The 18,337-nt window shown below is 40.4% G+C and overlaps 1 protein-coding gene across 28 annotated transcripts in view; it reads left to right on the top strand.

The window, feature by feature from the left end:
- Nrxn3 (neurexin 3) overlaps positions 1-18,337 on the top strand; it is a 1,564,636-nt gene that overhangs the window by 452,600 nt on the left and 1,093,699 nt on the right. For all 28 annotated transcript variants that reach the window (XR_005974847.1, XM_041658568.1, XM_041658546.1 and 25 more), the window contains 2 exons: positions 4,345-4,646; positions 10,286-10,447. Coding sequence is in view for 27 of the 28 variants with exons in the window: in XM_041658568.1 (XP_041514502.1) it covers positions 4,345-4,646; positions 10,286-10,447 (464 nt within the window). In the remaining variant the exon portion in view is untranslated. The remainder of the gene's footprint in view (positions 1-4,344; positions 4,647-10,285; positions 10,448-18,337) is intronic.

Raw genomic sequence — 18,337 nt, 5'->3', positions numbered from 1 at the left:
AATGCCTATCTAAAATATGTCTACGCACATCTAGAAAATATTAACTAACATGACTAAAACTTGACTATTACTTATGATTATCCATCAACAACTGATATTTCCTAATTATACATTACATTTTAATAATGAACTACACAATTACAATACCTTAATCAATATCAGAAATACATATACATATAACAAAATTGACCATAAATCTCTATCAATAAAGCAAAATCTATACTAATGCAAATTATTCATACCTATATCATATCCCCCTTTAAATGTAAAAGAACATTTATAAACATTTTTTTGGGAATATGGGTGCAGTTATTTCTCTCCAAACTGCTTCCTGCTGAATGGGGGCGTCGTTAATTAGGTCTTTCATGGTATAACCTGTGTGCTAGTTTCATCTCAGTTGGCAGTTGAGCGAAGCAATTTTCTGAAGATGTTCACTGCAACCCTTCAGGAGGGCGTGGTCCATCATACCAAATCGGAATAGAAGAAATGAACAGGGTCTCATCCTCTGTGAAAACAAAATAAAAAACTCCTTTCCAAAGCATCATGTCCTTAGATTCAAATTTCAAAGTCAAGGCATCAAAATATCTATGTTGGATTAGTTCAGCAGCATTTATAAATAAATATATTTTAGCATCTGTTGCTCCTTCCTCAACATTTAAATAATTTAAAGAGAGCATAATAGCATACAGTATCAAAATTCTCTGTGAATATTCCATCTTTGCGAGCTTTATTTTAACCTCTCTTTTGTTTATTTTTTGCTTTTTGAGACAGGTTCTCTGTATCTTTGACCTGGAATAACTCTGTAGACCAGGCCGTTCTTGAACTCTCAGAGATCCGCCTGTCTCCGCCTCCCAGGCATTGGGATTAAAGGTGTACGCTACTACACCTTGAACTCACAGAGATCTGTTTGTCCCTGCCTTCTAGGCACTGGGATTAAAGGTGTGTGCTACCACATCTTGAAGTCACAGAGGTCAATCTCCCTCTGCCTTTCAAGTGTTGGGATTAAAGGTGTGTACTATCACATACAACAACTCTCTTTCTTTTTTTTTTTGTTTTTTACTTTAAGAATTTTAACTTTTAGTCTGCAAATATTTTTAACACGCTGTAAATCATTTAAAAATTTTCTTTGTCTTTGACGCTCTGTTTTTCTGACCACATGAGTCTTTAATTTACCAAGCAATCTCAGTAGGACTAAAGCCGTGGCTTTAACGGCTGGATCCAGCCCATTCCTTAGCTTTCCAGCCTCATGGCTGAGGTACTGGCTGTAGCCATGTTTACTGCCACAACTCTATGGCATTTCAAGGTCCCTGCCAGCAAGCGAGCTTCAGCAGCCTGTGCTTGCAAACCGCACGAACTGCCTGCGTAAAAGAGTCAGAGATTGCCCTGGCAGGACAGCCCAGAAAGTCGGCATTTTTAAACGGCGCAGCTTTTTTCCTGCTACGTCTGAAAACCGAAAAGCATGCGTTCAGCTTTTCGTCAACACCATTTAAGTGTTTCGTGGCAGGACCTCTTAATGAGCTGCAGGGTTTTGTAGCTAAAGCTGAGTCAGGAAACTTCTCTTAGATGAGAGCGCTTGCTTGCCTCTAGCAAGCAGAGTGCCACAAATGCTTTAAAGCCAGAGTTCACGCTGGCAGCACAGCCCCAAGAAGCTGCGCTTTAAAATGACACAGCGTTTTTTCTGCTGCTGTTGCCGAATCAGGAAATCTCTCTACAGCACGCCACCAACAAACAGCAAAAATCTGTGTTAAACTCTCTCTCCCTTATTTTTAAGCCTTCTCAGGTTTTTTAAGTGGGTTTAGTCCATCACGTCGGGTGCCATTTGTAGTAATAGGGGCAACGGGGCTAATTCTCACATATTAAAGATTACCATATCCTGTGACATCTTGGGCATCCACTTATTCCTTTGCATCAATTTCTTCCTTAACAAAATAAAGGCATTAAATCAGACAGTCTCTAAAATAACTCACAACTTGAAATTTTATTATTTTTGACCGATTCTTCTAATTATTTGAAAAATATTAAGCACAGTCTAGCACATTAAATAATATCCTGCTACCTTGCTGGTTCGTGTCAAGGCTTTCACCTTTGAAGGCTCCTCCATGATTAAAATAAGCTCTGCTTTGCTCTCTCTGCTCATTCATCCTAGTTCAGGGGGCACAGTGATTAACTTAGGTTTTCAGAGACGATGCCCGTTGGTACCAGGGACCACACAGCAGCTGTGCTTGTCTCTCTTTGTAGAGAAAGAGCTGAGTTGTGACAAGTGTGTGTGGCTGTCATCTGTTCTAAATCAGAGACATTCCCAGGTCTTTTGTTTAGTTGTACTTTAACACACATGCCTCTCCACAAATGAGAGGAGACACTATGATAGTAGATAGGGCATGAGAGGATTAGACTGAATATATTTCAAACACACAGACACTGTCAAGTTTCAGCTTCCTGCTTTCTGAGGCTACTTTTGAGAAAATGTACCAGACATAAATATGTGCCAAGTGTTACTTGTTTGCTTATTACACACACACACACACGAATAGACATACACACATATGAATGGGCATACACATGTATGGATGGACATACATGCACACATATAGATGAACACACACGTATGAATGGACACACATGCACACATATGGATTAGCACACACACACATATATGGATGGAAACATGCACACATATACTTACTACAATTTAGCCATCTGTAGGTTGGCAGGTACCTTTGCTTATGACTGTAAGTGTACACGACTGTGTAACATATGGAAGAAACTTCATTTCTTTGATAACTCTAGAGGATTTGTAATTTGAATTCTTGCTTGAACAGCATTGGTGCTGTGATGTTATGATTAATTTAACTTGCTATCTGTAGTGGCTTTTGTCTTCCAACATAATAAGAGTGACTGCTGTACTTCATTTTATTATGATTTGAAAATATGTGCTTTATTTTGCTTAAGTAATTTGTGTAGAACTGATGTGGTTGATAGGAATCATAGCTAAGGTAAATTTAGCTTTGGTTTGTAAGGTTGAAATGTAGGTTAGCGAAGAGAAAATAAAATTTCCCTAGCCACAGTTTGTAGCCCCCAATCTTTAAATTGAAACTATATATCTAGATGTATCTAATTGCTAATTTTCTTTCATTAATTAAGTTCTTTTAAGTAGCAGCTGACAGAGCCTGATATGAAATGCTACATCCAGAGTGTGCCTAACAAGAAGGCACATAGACGTTCACACAAAATTGTGAAACTTCAAATAAACCACAAATTAATCAAATTAGCCGTATGTTATTCTCTTAACTTAAAAAGCACACTTTGTAGTTACCTGGAAGTCCAGGCTCCAGTTTGGAATTTTTGACTCCTTAGGAAATAGTGATACAGGGAGAATAGGCACCCGGCTGGTTCTGAGCCCATGGCCTTCCCTAATTCTCTCCCCACATTCAGCTTTGTCGTTCATTGCAAGGTATCTAGGATTAATGCCTGTGGATGCCGCAGTCCACGCAGCAAGCTTTGTCTACCGATCTGTAGACACCAACACCATGTTTTACTTTCAGAAGACAATGGGTCCAGATCAAATACGTCCTCAGACAGGCTTTGGATAAGGAATTTCAAGGTGCCAATATCAGTGGTCTCGAAAGAGTATATCGATTACACAGGAATTCTACCCTGGCCTTGTCATCCTTGGGGTGGTGGTGGACATGATTGTGTCAAGAGCAAGTTCTAATCAGGAAGGGGTGATCTGAGATAAAACCTCTTACCTGCCCAGAGCACAAGGCCTCTTTGCTTGAGTCTAAGGGTTGCGTTGCTTTCTGGACAAAGCTTATTACCATATTTCATGCTGTGCTCTTTCCCTCACCTGACCTTCTCCAGCCCAATCTTCTACTTAAAATCCTTTCATATTTCACTGGGCTCCTGACTTTACCACAGAAACCACAATTAGCTAGGTTTCTGATGCACAGAAACCAAAACCAAATCTATTTGGGTAATTGATTTCAAGTTATTATTTAATAAAATTTACCACGAGCTAAGGAGTCCTTTGTTTAAACAGGACCATTAATTATCTATTCTGAACCAGATTTTTTTGCAAGCGTTTAAATACCATTCCTGATGCAGACAATGGGAGCCCCACTTAAACATTTTGAATAAATTTTCTCCACAGGTTTTTCTTCCAGAACATTTGAAGGAAAGACAGCCCACTCCTTTGAACTGTTTTGTTTGTTTTCTACTTTTCTACTGTTGTATGAACATAGTTTCTCTGTAGTCAGTTTTCCTATTTTCCATAGTTAAGTAGGAGCTGCCTAAAGTAGAATCTTGCCTGCCAAGGCATGACCACTTTGTCTTTTTCTTCACCTACAGCTCGAGAGGAGAACGTGGCCACTTTCCGAGGCTCAGAGTACCTGTGCTATGACCTGTCTCAGAACCCCATCCAGAGCAGCAGTGACGAAATCACCCTCTCCTTTAAGACCTGGCAACGCAATGGGCTCATCCTCCATACGGGCAAGTCGGCCGACTATGTTAACCTAGCTCTGAAGGATGGCGCGGTCTCCTTGGTCATTAACCTAGGCTCTGGGGCCTTTGAGGCTATTGTGGAGCCCGTGAACGGGAAATTCAACGACAACGCCTGGCATGATGTCAAAGTGACACGCAATCTCCGGCAGGTAATGGCCGGGGGACAGCGAGGCTAGAAAGCCCATCTTAGGCAGACACTTTGTGGGGCAGGGGGACTAGTGAGGTGTCGAAGGCTAGGGATTTGGATGTAGACATGTGAAAGCCTAACTTTCTCCAAATTTCTTTGCAATTTCACAAGGAAAACTGATTCCACTATTTTTCTCCGTATACTTTAATTCCCCATTTGTGTTTGTTATTTAAGAAAAAAAATGACAGTTGTATAGATAATAAAAATGATAAGTACTTCCATCCTTATTATTCTGCTTTCCTTTTATCATTTTCTTAATTACATTCAAATCTTATCATAGTGTTGTTAAATTCAATTAGGGATAGCATTTCTTCCACAGCTTGATGGATTGTCCTCATTCTTTGAGTATTTGTTTCCTTTTTAATTAAGTTAGCCATTGCCATGATGTCATAATAATTTTAATTCACTCCAAGGAGAAAAACAACAGCTTTTCCCCCCTGTTCTATTAATTTACCACCCCTCCCCACCTTTGTTTATTATTTATTTATTTTTCTTCTCCCACTGTTACGTGAACCTCTAGCCTTGGAATTAATTAGCAGGGATCTTTCTGAAGTCATGTTTCTCTGTTCCCTGGATGCTGTGGTCCTACCTCACTGCCCTTGTCTCTACCTCCGAGTCTCTTCAGTTGCCCGGGAGGCCCGGCAAATGGAAGCACCCAAATAAAAATGCCAACTTCGGAGCAGCTTTCCCGGTGCTGTGCGTGCTTGAGAACTCCCATCGCTTGTGGATTCTAAGCAGGCAATGCCGTCAGGTGACACCACGTCCAGAAAGCCTGAGCCAAGCGAAGTTGTTTTCCATGTCCTTACTAATAATGATAATAATCAGACCTTATCAGTGCACATCAGCAAAAGAAAAGCGTTTCCCGTCAAAGCTAAGGTCTGTGCTGAGATTGCCTCTTTCATGTTGCTATTTTCAGTTGGTGTTTTTCTCCGCTTGTAAATTTGTCACGCAAACCAGTTGGACAGCATTCATCCTTTATTAATCAGAAAACGGTATGCAAATTCCCAGAAAGTGCTTATCAAATTTTCTTCTGCAATATGATTGATTTAACGCCGTCTCGTGTAAACATGAAAGCAGAAGACATGACAGGTGTTTGCATATGTTTTCTGTTTGATAAAAGTATGACTCCTAAAAGACGCTCAACAAATGGCAGAGGCTGGCACCCACTGGAAACACATTATTGTCAAAACACTCATCCACACATTTCAGTGTATCCAGGAAGCCAACTGATTGGAAGATCCCATTCTGTTTATAGTGAAGTTGTCATGTAAACAAGACTTAGAGTCCCCAACATTTTCACCAGAGAGGAATTCAAATTTTATGAGTCATCATCCTATGATTTCCCTTCAAGGTCAAATACGTAAGTGCTTTTGTTCATCACCCCCCTTCCTCGTTACCCAGAGGAACTTCTTAACAATCACGAGATGCCCAAATCAAATTTCTATTTGCAAACAGTGTATCTGGGCTGTGAACTCTAGACCAAAACCTGAAATAGGGCCTTTTGCAATTTTGATTGACATGCCCTTAGAATCTTAGTCATCTGAGAGGAAACTTTATGTTCTGGGTATCTTTATCAGGTCACATGTTTCTTCAATTTGATTCTCTTGCTACCACCCCACATACTTCCTGCTTATTCAGTAACCACTAAAACACTTTTCCAAGAGTATCAAGCCATAGTTAAGCCCTTTGAAATGAATAGATAAATTAAACTGTAATTCAAATATTGTGATGTTTTGATTAGGAGCACCATGAGAAAAATCACCCTGTAGAGTTTCTAATGTGTGCTAAGTTTGAAGGTCCAGCTCCTGTCTGTGTCCTTGGACAAGTCATTTGACCTTCCTCCATCAGTGTGCATTTGCCAACTCTGATGACAATGCTCCCGAGCCGTCTGTGGTGGCTAAATATGCAAAATGCCTTCTGTTCCAGAAGGATTATGAGCTCATCCATGGCCTGGGTGCTAGATTTGCTGTGACATGCAAGTGATTTACAAGCCGAGCATTCAGTCCCAGAGGTGACGATTTCTGCCTGCTGCCAAGGATGCAGGAAAATGGAGTTGCCTTTTCTAATTAAAACTGTTGAGTTCTTGAGATTTAGAGTATTGTATTTCTTAGCAGGAGAATCTTGATCTCAGGTTAAAAAAATACCTCTAATGTATCACTTAAACTCACTGAAATCTAGATTCAAAGAAAGAGAGGGTGAGAGATAGAGAGAGAGAGAAGTTGACTTTTACAAATAAAGTTCATTCAGTCAATATTGTATAAACCAAGATTATTATTTTATCTATTGAAATATTTATATCATTTTTTGAGTTCTCTAGAATACATTAGAAAATGGGAAGACTCAGTGTATTTCAAATAAACTGTAAATGGCTTCATAAATATTTGATAATAAGCTGATGACAACCCATCTACTGTTTTGGCAAAATCTAATGCCTTTGGTAGGAAAAATTTATCTGAGAAAAACTAGCCTGGAATTTCATAAGAGTATCTGTTACCAAGGAGAGCAGAACTACTTCTTTCTTTTTCAGTGACCACCAAAATGTGGTTCTCTCCCTAGGCCAACTCAAAGTCAAACCCAGATAGGAACATCAAATCAAAAGGTTTTGAATATGGAATGCCTGTTTCAAGTTATAGTCGGGATTAGGAACTAAAACTCTTGTGTGTTCCTGTGTGCATGTGCTTACACAGAGGGAAGAATGTTGTCCTTTAACTTACTAGAACCCAAGGTCAAGTCTATCACATGACTTGCTATACATCTGGGTTCCTCTTTTGGTAAGCATGTACACAAAACACATGGGAGGTCTTCCAGCCTTCCAGACTTCCAGCTCAAAGAGTGCTGTTCATTTAGCATTTGAAAATTAGTAAAGAGAAGATTAATTGTAGTAAGGGTTGTTTCTAATCATGTTTAAACTGCCATTCTTCCTGATACCAGTTTTAAAAAATTGTTCAAAGGCTTAAAACTCAATGTTCCAGAAGAACAGTGGGTGAGATTTCTTCCCAGCCATTTCAGCAAAGTAAAGAAATTAATAACTTTATTGGGGTAATAAAAAATAAGTTTCTGGTGTATCATTATGATACAGATTATTTTAAACTATAAGTAAAAGATATCCGAGAATATCCCCTTTGACTTACAAATCTTTAGACGTCAATGGGATGTGGAGAGCTAACGTATTCAGTATAATCAAGTCTTGCTGTCTGAGGCTCTGTGTGGTAGGTAGCATTCAGCTCTTTCAAGAAGGCCCATCCGTGTAGCTAGATTCAGCTGTGAAAACAAATACTAACATATCATTAATATTTAGCTGTCTGTTTTTCTACGTATGGACTGGCATATTTGGGCAGGGTGGGGGTCTTTTCTTTCAGTCGAGGGGAATGTGAATGCATTTGTTAGAGGGTGGAAGGGAACCCTGGCAGCATTCTTCTGAAGAGCCCTGGGAAGTAAGTATACCACTCGTTCTCAGCAGTGAGGCTTGGTCTGAATGGTCTCTGGAAGGGAAGGGCAGTTGCCATGACTGGCGGCTGAGTCCCCAAGCAAGGGTTCCCATAGAGTCCTGGTCTCATTGTCTCTCCCCACTCTCTTTCTGTGTTGGGTGCCTTTTTCTTTTTTCTTTTTTGAAAAACTAACCCAAGATCACTCATGCGATGTGTCATTTTACTAACCGACTAATGTACTAACACCCTAACGACTCATCTTTGTTTTTAGTTCTTTTAATTAACAATCGTTCTGTTCACAGTTTTTTAATTTCCTTTCTCCCCCCTTCTCCTCAAAGCACTCAGGCATCGGACACGCTATGGTAAACAAACTACATTGTCTGGTAGATATCATTCTTATTGTCTTTTTTTGGGTTTGCCGTGTGTTGCCCCCCTTTCCCCCAAACCCCCTTTTGTCCTCTTTAGACTTACTTCCTCTTTCTTTTCAATTTTCTTTTGTTGTGAAATTAAATGCAAGCCTTTTTCTTAAAAAAAGAAAAAAAAAATAGAAGGAATCGCAGCTGTCCTGAAAATAGTAGTTATTCAAGTTTGGTGGGGACAGTCCCTTTTCTCCAGTTTTCTTTTGTTTGTTTGTTTTCCCCCAAAGTTATTTTTTAAAGAAGTTTCTTCACTTAGTTCTATTTTTATTTACCTATTTTGCAGCTCCAAATTACAGTCTAGGGATAACAGAGATTTCTACTGAGAACTTCCTTTTGCCTCTGTCTCCTTCTCTCTCTTCCTGCTTTCTCTGTCTCCTTCCCTGTGCCTTCCTCCCTCTTTCTGTCCCTTTATGTGGCTGTGGCTGCCACAGGTGATCTGAGGAGGAAAGTATACTGCTTTCTCTAATCTTCCTCTCCCTTCTTTGACCTCACTCCTCACTTTGGCCAAAGGGAGTGCCACCAATTGTGTTTTTCATACACACTGCATGGCATGGTCCTGTCTCGTGGAAACCGCATCAGCATCAGAACCTGTCCCTCACTGACCTCTGTGTTACTAACAACTGGCAACCAACCATCAACCCAGTCCCACCCTCGTCTTTCTCCCTCCCCATCTTCATCCTCCTCCCATCCTTCATATATTTGGGGGTTGGGTTTGGACTTTTTCTTTTCTTTTTTTTTTCTTATTTCTTTTTTCTTCAGTGAGGGAGGTGGTAGGCAGGGGAAGTGTTATCCTTTAGTTTTAAGTGTTTTGTCTCCCCCCACACCTCCATTTTGTTTTCCTTCAGTTTGTTTAATGCATGCACGTGTGGTGTGAATTTTGATTCTGTTATTTCATTTTTTCCCTCCCCCTGCCTTCTCTCTTGTCTCCAGATGATTTCTGCATGGGTGTGTCAATGTACGGTGTGTGCATGCCCTGAGGCCCCATCTTTTCTCTCTGCCTTCTGCTTATGGATGGTGGGTGTATGGGTGCTCATCCCCCCTCCCATCGGCATTATTATTATTTTGGGTTATCATTGCCTCATCATTCATTTTTTTTTGTTAAAGTTGCTTTTTGAGTTTGGGTCATTTTTCTGTTGGTGGTGGCCATAGGTAAGGGAGGGCAGGGGTTGGTACCCCGGGATGGTCCATAGCATGTATCATTCTGGACATGTTAGAACAGAGACATTCCTCATTCCTACCCTGAATGCATGTTTGTTAGTGTGGTGTGAACCATGAAAGAAACAAATAAAAAAAGAAAAGAAAAAAGGGGAAAAAAATCACTAACAACCAAAGACCAACCCCTAACATATACCATTGTCGAATGTCTCCTTTGGTGTTTCTCATTACTACCATAAATAACAATCATAAGAAAAAAAGCAATTGCTTTTAGCAGTGAACTGAGACAAGTGATATCGTCTAAGGGTGGTTCCATTTTCTAGCCTGACTCAATGAAGTATACAGTGGGTAGAACAAGGTGCTCAGCTAACACAGTGTCCCATTAGCCGCCAGGAAAGACTGTATGCTTGGGACATAGGAAGGCAGACCAGAAAATGGAACTCGACTGCACATACCAAAGTCAAGCCAAATTAGAAAGAATACCTCACCAAAAATTTTAATGGAGGTGAAACCACATGTAGGGAAGCCATTGAAGTTTAATAGGATTGTAAGGTCATTGCTGGGATTTTTTTTTTCTTGTCCCTATGTCCCACTACCAGGTGACAATCTCTGTGGATGGTATCCTTACTACGACGGGTTACACTCAAGAGGACTACACCATGCTAGGCTCAGATGACTTCTTCTATGTTGGTGGAAGCCCAAGCACCGCAGACTTGCCAGGCTCCCCTGTGAGCAACAACTTCATGGGCTGCCTGAAAGAGGTAAGGCTGACACCCGTCCCCCAAGTAGGTGGGTGGTATGGCCGATTGGGAATAAAAAAAAGAGATCTCTAGACCGATGAGTGTAAATGGCTGCTAACCTATCTGTGCAATGAAATGCGGTGGATGACCAGACTTTGAATGTTAAAGTAAAGGTCCTATCCTTTGGATCAAGATTGAGATTGTTGAGTGACCTTGGGTTTGCTACTTAACTATTCTGTGGCTCTCCTTCCTCCTCTAACTAATGAAGACCCTTCTTATTCAGATACTGGGAGATGTAAATGAACTGTGTACTGTAGATGGCATCACAAGGACATACGTGAAGTGTGACTTTGTGCTTTTCACTCACCAAGTAGGGGAGCTATAGTTAGAAGTCACACAGTTTGTATGTCTTATCTGAAATATAGCCTGTGTATTATTTTACCTTTTTTTTAATGTTGCAGTCCCCAAACATTTTTTCTCATTTGCTGAAATAAGGGCAAAAATTTTCGGCATGTAACATTCACACTCAGAAACATGGCCCTGCCTCTCTCTGTTTTCCTTCCCTGAAAGCTAGTCACTGGAGCAGCGAGAGAGCGGTAGGGCTTTGCCGTTCCTCATTTATTACCCTGGTAGCTGATGGGTTGAGACCTCTGTCTGAGAGCAGAGGCGCTTCAGTCAACTGCAGGTTCAGCCTCGGAGGTCAATTGTTGCGCCAGAAAGAATCAGCCTTGATTGGTGAGAGTTCTTTCACCGCACTCTGTCATTGAAGCAGCGCACTGGACATTTTCTTTAATCTAAAGTAAGCTTGATTGCCTGAGATATCCATGCCATTTCCCTAGGGAGATTCCTTGAGAGTCTGATGGTGTTGCTTCTTCTAGATAAAGATTTCTTGTGACATTTTGTGAGCCTCCTCCTGCGGCATATGCTTTGTTCTTATTGTAGTTATTTGGAGTTTATTGAACAGTGGGCCTGCAGGTAATGATATTGGCCATGGATTTATCAGTGGTACGAGATGATGAAGAGGCATTGCCTTGACTGTACCCGGCACACAGTAGGTGGACAGAAAAGATTTATTGCATGGGCTAACTTTTCAGGCAACCACAACGGGCCTTTAGCTGTGCTGTATTTAACCTTGGTGACTCTTTATAAGTAATGGTTCCTGTGCTCAAAGACCCTATAGTCTGGGAAGGGAAATGAGATCGGTAAGAGAATAATTAGAGCACAGGACCATGTATTCAGTGCCACAGACTAAAAGCTCTGATTGAGCAGAGGAAACAGATAAATTTTAGGTGGGAGTCACTTATAGCGAAGAAGTGACATTGGAGCCAACACTTGTTGCAATTAAGCATGTGTGAGTTGAGAGGAAGAGGTGGAAAGCAAGGCATGACAGAGGAAAGGAAATTCCAGTTACAGCTTTGTATTACTCTTGGTCTGAAGGACAAATGGAGAGGAGACTCCAAACTGCTTCCCTTTCTTTGACAGTGTTTACCTCAGCTTCTGCTGGCTTTGGGGATGCCCCTGTTGTTTCTGGAGACATTATGTTAGGCACACAGCACTTGCTCGCTGGGATTTGCTCCTATTTGAATAGACTAAGAACATTTAGAGTTTGATGAGCCTTGAGAGACTCTAAAACCCTGCTAAATTCACACTGGTTTGGATTGCACTCTCATCAGAAAAGGATTGCAACACTAGGACTTGGCTCAGGAATGCATCAAAGATTGATTGACAAGGCATAGTCCTTGATTTTTCTGTGGGGTAACAGCCCTGAACATGGAGTTTCTTGTAGTAGACATAGGGGACACGTTTCCCCTATATACAGTTACATAAATCTCCAAATTATATTTGGAAACAAAGGAACAATTTACTAAGTTCAGTATTTTTATCAATTAATTAGGAAATATTAATTAGCTCTGAGCATTTTGGACCATGTAGAAAAATAGCATGACACATATGATGATTTTACCCATGAAGATTAAAACAAAATGCACAATATTTATACATATATATACATATATATATATACATATATGCTTGCATACATAAAAACAGAAAGTGGGAGGGAGGGAAGAAGACAGCAGAGAAAGAGAGAGAGAGAGAGAGAGAGAGAGAAAGAGAAAGAAAAAGAGAAAAAGAAAGAGAGAGGAGACTAGGTGAAAAACCGGAAACCCTTCAGAAGTCTATTAGATGTCATTAAATAGTTTGCAAGTTTGCAGGGCTAGCATGAGGACATACTTTGAGCCCCAAAACTCACATGAAAGATGAAAACCACAAGGCACAGGTTAAACTTTTAATTCTAGTGCTGAGGAGGTAGAAACTGGAGGTGTCTCAAAGCTTGCTGGCACAAAGCCTGCGGTGGCGACCCCCACCTATAATCCCAGCACTCGGGATGCAAAGGCAGAGGCAGGCAGATCTCTGAGTTTGAGGTCAACCAATTGAGCATGTTCCAGGACAGCCAGGGGTACACAAAGAAACCCTGTCTCAAAAAAGACAGTCAGACAGACAGACAGATAGACAGACGACACAAAAAAAAAAAAAAAAACAAGCAGCCCCTACAAAAACAAAAACCAAAACCAAAAAATGACTTGCTGGCCAGACAGTAAAGCCAAATCTGTGAACTCCAGTTTCAGTGAGAGATTGCTGTCTTTAAAATTGAAGTGGACGGTGACTGAGAGAATCATCTGAGGTCAACTTCTAGCCTACACACACACACACACACACACACACACAAGCACATGCATGTGCACATATACACACACATTGCATGTATATATGAGCACACAAAGTGAAGCAATTGAGAATGACATCTGCAAACATACAAAAACATGTGCCCACACATACATGTATTTCTGGAGAACAGAGTTAATATTTGGAGCAACTGCAGTTAGTGGTAAAATGTCCTGGTTTATAGAGCAGTTTAGGACTGTATTTAAGTCTAGACTGTTAGAAAAGGGTAGCAATAACACCGATGGATGTGATCTGTGAAACAGAAGTTTGCTGGTCTCTGCCTCATCTGTGCTGCACATGGGAGTTTTCCTATGGGCCTGCGAGGTCTTCCAGTCTGCTTGGGCTTGAAGACGTACGTGACCTTGAATGAAGTCCTGATAGAGCTTTTTTTTTTTTCTGTCTAATCATTGAATCATTTTGTCTTTGAGGAAGCCTAGGAAATTCTCTTGTTTTTGACAACTTAGTAAAACAGGAAGAGCTGCCTCCTCTTCTAGACTTTAGCTTCTCGGCAGATGAGTCCTCTCTGATCATTTAACCTTCATGACATTCTTTCCTCTTAAGTTCAATGACACCACCCCTTCCCTATCTCCCTTTCTTCCTATTTCTATTTCATTCCATTGTGGCTTTAAGTTTCCCCAAGCTAAATTGGGTACTTTAAATGCCATCTAACCAAATTTGGGACATGATAAAGAGCTGATGGGTTCATGGACCCTTGCTTGCTTGTTGCAGGAACGGTTTCATTTGAAGAACTCCACTTGTTTTATTCCTGAAAGCTGGGTTCTGACTCTACTATTGAGCTAAAGTGACCGGATATTACCTGTGTTCACACCTCCTAACTTGACATCTCTGGGAAAGCCATAGCCAAATTGTCATCAAACTATTGTGGTTCTCTGCACACCACACTCATAGCCACTCAGTTATCACCAAGTTGGCATCTTGGTGTTTTGGTCTTTTCCTCTCTTAGTGTTATCTGTTTAATTTTTGTTTTTAATAGATTCCCCAGGCCCCAAAGTTGTCCTTAGCTTTGTGGGGGCTCTCAACACATTAGTTTTTGAGAGAATAACACATTTCAAAATGAATATTTTTCTCAGATAAGTGACTTTAAGGTATTCTTGATCACTTAGCTTTATAAAAAATATTTGCCATAGCAAAAGTTGAATTTTTCAAGATCTCTCAGCTATCAAATACGAGGGAACTGTCAAATAAAGAGTTTCAACAAAGCTAAGACAGGTGAATTGAAACCTTTCTTAGGATAGACAGTACACAAAGAGTCTGAAGAGGTATCATAGTACAATGAAAAGAATAACTGACTTGAAGGTTAGTAGACCCTGGGACTGGAGAGATGGCTCAGCAGTTAAGAGCACTGGAGGCTCTTCCAAGGACCTGGTTTGATTTCCAGCATCAACAAGGTGACTAATAAACCATTTATAATTTCAGTCTGAGGGGATCTGATGTCTTCTTCTAGCTGAAGTGAGCACCAGGCATGCACGTGGTGCACAGACATAAACACAGAATACTCAAGCAAATCATTAAAGAAATAAATAAAATTAGTAACCCTGGTTAGGAGCACAAACTTGATTGTGCTATATGACTTAGAATTAAATACTGTTTTATTTTTTAATAAGTATCAGTTTACCAGTTTGCAATGAGGAGATCCTAAGAGCTATGCTGCATTCTTCTTAAGGACAAGTGAAGTGATGGGCATAAGCCAAACGTCATTATGCAATGATATCTTGGAACTCCATTAAGAATTACATATTGGCTTATAGGGCATCTGTGGTCAGGTCTACACGAATGTGCTATAGCAAGACATTTTCAGGGAAAGCCTTTGATTTTGAGGTTTTCCTCATTAAAATTCTCTCATATTTGTAAAAGGAAGGAAAATCCAGCCACCCTTCCTCAGTATTTCTCTTGTTACTGTCTTCAGTCTTTTATTGGAGGCTGTCAGTCTCCCTTTGTTAGGATATGAGCTCCTTGAGAAGACATAATTGGCATTTCACAGCAAGTAGAACAATTCCTGGCATCAAAAATTGTGTTCAATCATGAGTAGATCTTTCCTCCCTTCCCTCCCCTCCTTCTTGTCTCATGTATCTCAGACTGACCCAAAGCTCATTATATAGTCCTCTTTTGGCTCTTTTCTAATGCTCCTGCCTCTGTCTCCCAAGTGCTGGGATTACAGATGTGCATCTTCACATCTTGTGTAGGGGATGCAATGGATGCCACCCATGTATTTGTGTGTGCCGGCAAGGGCTCTAGCAACTCACCTATGTCCTTCTCCCAGGAAAGTCTAATTTTTCTTAATAAACAGTCTGTGCTTCTAAAAATTTCATTCAATGGTATGCCTAGAATAAATGAATAAATGAGTTAGCTGCGTCAAGCCCTAAGATCTGGTGAGCTTCAGGTCAACACTGTCTTAGTTCAGGCTGCCATAGTAAAACGCCTTAGACAGACTAGCTTATTAAAAAAAAATAGAAATATGCTTCTTCTAGTTCTGGAGGCTGAGAGTTTGAGACCAGGATGCTATCACACTCAGGTTCTAGAGAGGGAATCTTCCCAATGACAGAATGCCATCTACTCACATCTACTTACGGTCTCCTCACTTGGAAAGAGGATTAAAGAATTTCTTTGAAAGTTTTAAAAAATAAATCTGATCAAGATCTAATTACTTGAAAATGCTCATCTCTAAATGCCATGAGGCTGGGATTAGAATTTCAAGTTATGGCTCACCAACATTCTAGCGTGGTGTCAGAAGGGTCTTATGAGTCCCACCCCTAACCAAGGAGGCATTTACAGTTCGCAGCTTCTAGGAAAGGGAAAGCCAATTTTCTTTAAGGGTGTGATTCCTGGTGGGGTGACTCAGCTCCTATGAATGGCCTCCCACTCAGGAGTGTATGGGTAGCACAGATTGGACTTGGTGAGTTATAAAGTTATGAAGTTAGGGGGATGTCTATAGGGGAAGTTAGAGAGTAGAGTGAGGAGTGAATATAGTCGAAATAGATTCTATAAAAATCCAAAAGAATTAATTTAAAGAGACTTTCATCATATGTTCTTTGGAGAAGTATGAATGTTGAGCCTGTAGGTAAGTACTGAGAACATAAAGCATGCCAAAGACTGTGCTAGAATATATACAAGGAGCAGATAAAGTGATTGCTTTAGAGGACCTCAAACTTGGTAGGAAGAAACAGATACATAATTACAATTATCCAGAAAGGTAGTCATTACGCAAAATAAGACATTCATGGTGGTAATGGGGATGTTGAGGAAGAGTTGCTATTATCCTGTAGTTCAAGGAGACTTCTTGAAGGACATGGTACCCAACTGAGGCCTTAAGATGGTAGAGGAAAAAAGGAAGGAAGGGTGGGGCTAATGAGATACTGTGAGAAAAGGCAAGCAGGAAGGACACCTGTTTATAAACAGGATACAGTTTATAAACACAGTTTATAAACAGAGAACAAATCATAAGATCAGAAATTCTGGAGGGATGACCACAAAACTAGTTAGGGCGCAAGTCATTTATCCTATGCTGTATTTTGTCCTTTATTCTGTATTTACACAGAACCACTGATAATGCTACATAGTGAATGACACTCTCATATTGGCATGTTATTTAACAGGCCCCAATTCCTTGATTTATGGTCTACTCTCTGCACCCGGGGTGTTTTATTTTCTTTCCAGGAAGTCGAAAAGTAGGCATGGGAAGAGAGATCCATCAGGTTCAGCACTGGGCGAGGGAGTGAAAAACTAACAGAACAATATAAAAGTAAAATTAAGATACCGCATAAGATATCAAGCATTAAAATTAAGGTATAGCTTAGGAGAATAGCAGCAGAAGACAGTGGGGCAGAATAACATAAAATGAGTATATTTTTTAAGGCAACAACAAACGCATTATCCCAAAGCCTGCAGGTGCCAGCAATTCAAATAAGCATATAGCAATTAACAGAATTAACACAGCCTTAAATAGCTTGGCTCACCAGATGTGGACTCCTATCAGGGTTCTATAAAATGTAAAGTTATTACAGATTAAACCATTAATCATCTGTTCAGAGACTATCTCTGGCTGCAAAGCCCCATTCAATTTTAAATGTCTAATAATCACAAAGGGATGTGGAATGTAATGTGTACAATGGTGCTTCCCTCAAACCCTTTTCTTTGGATATATGATCCATTCACCCAGTTTTCCTTCCTTCCTATTAGAAATGTCATGAGGAAACACAGTGAGAAAACTCAGTCTGCCCTGGAGGTCTCAGGCAGCATGCAGGTTTTCCCATGGGCATAGAGAGAGTCTGACACACTGGGTGAAGAAGGGAAGTCCCAGCTGGAGAAGAAAGAAGGGCAATACAGAAATAATCTAACTGAACAGCACAGAAGGTCCAGCAGGCAGGAAGACATTGTGATGGGCTTCAGGAAACTCTTCCTGCTTCAGAGGGGATCGCTGTGCAACTCAGTACTGGCATAGCTTGCCTATTCCTACTTGTGCTCCATCCAACAACAGCTTAGCTCTGCCAAGGACAGAAGAAGGGAAAACTGTAAGTCCTGACAGAGGGAAGCTGGAAACTGAAATGCAGGTCAAGTAGAAACGCTTTTCTGTGGAAACGGCTCAGGATAGCTGTCCTCCAACTCAAATCTGCCTGCTTCTGCCTCCCCAGTACTGGAAGTACTTCACAAAAAATATAAAACACTATAAAAATATTAGTGTAACCAGTATTTGGATACTTTTTTATCATTAAAAAACAAACAAACCAGGGAGCCAGTTATTTCTCTTTGCTGTCTCTATAGAAACTCATCCGACATAGTTTAAAGAATTAAGATGAGGGGGCCAGTTTTAATTTAATGTTAATTTAACAGGATAGCTTTCCTTGGTCTGTGGTAACCATTCCATAATGCAAATTAAGAACAGTGTCACTGCTGGGCCAAATACACACAATAGTGACAAAGAAGAAGAGGGGACATAACTATATCTTCTGGATATTTGTGATACCCATGAGGTATATCTCAAGAGAAGCAGGTATCACATATCCCAGGATGGATGTAAAAATGGAGTAGTATCAGGCTGTACTATTGCCTCAGAAGTACTCAGCATTATAGCACTGTGACAAAGAGAGACTCTTCGGTTATTTTAAGATTAAGCTCTCTTCCTTTCTCTCTGCTCTTGGTTGTTTTGATTTGATGTCTCAGACTATAGCT

Source organism: Microtus oregoni, unplaced genomic scaffold (genome assembly GCF_018167655.1).
Source record: "Microtus oregoni isolate MIOR12 unplaced genomic scaffold, Mior012 000009F_ref0000495, whole genome shotgun sequence".
Lineage (NCBI taxonomy): Eukaryota > Metazoa > Chordata > Mammalia > Rodentia > Cricetidae > Microtus > Microtus oregoni.
Note: the sequence above shows the minus strand (reverse complement) of the source record. Positions and strands in the feature narration are given on the sequence as shown.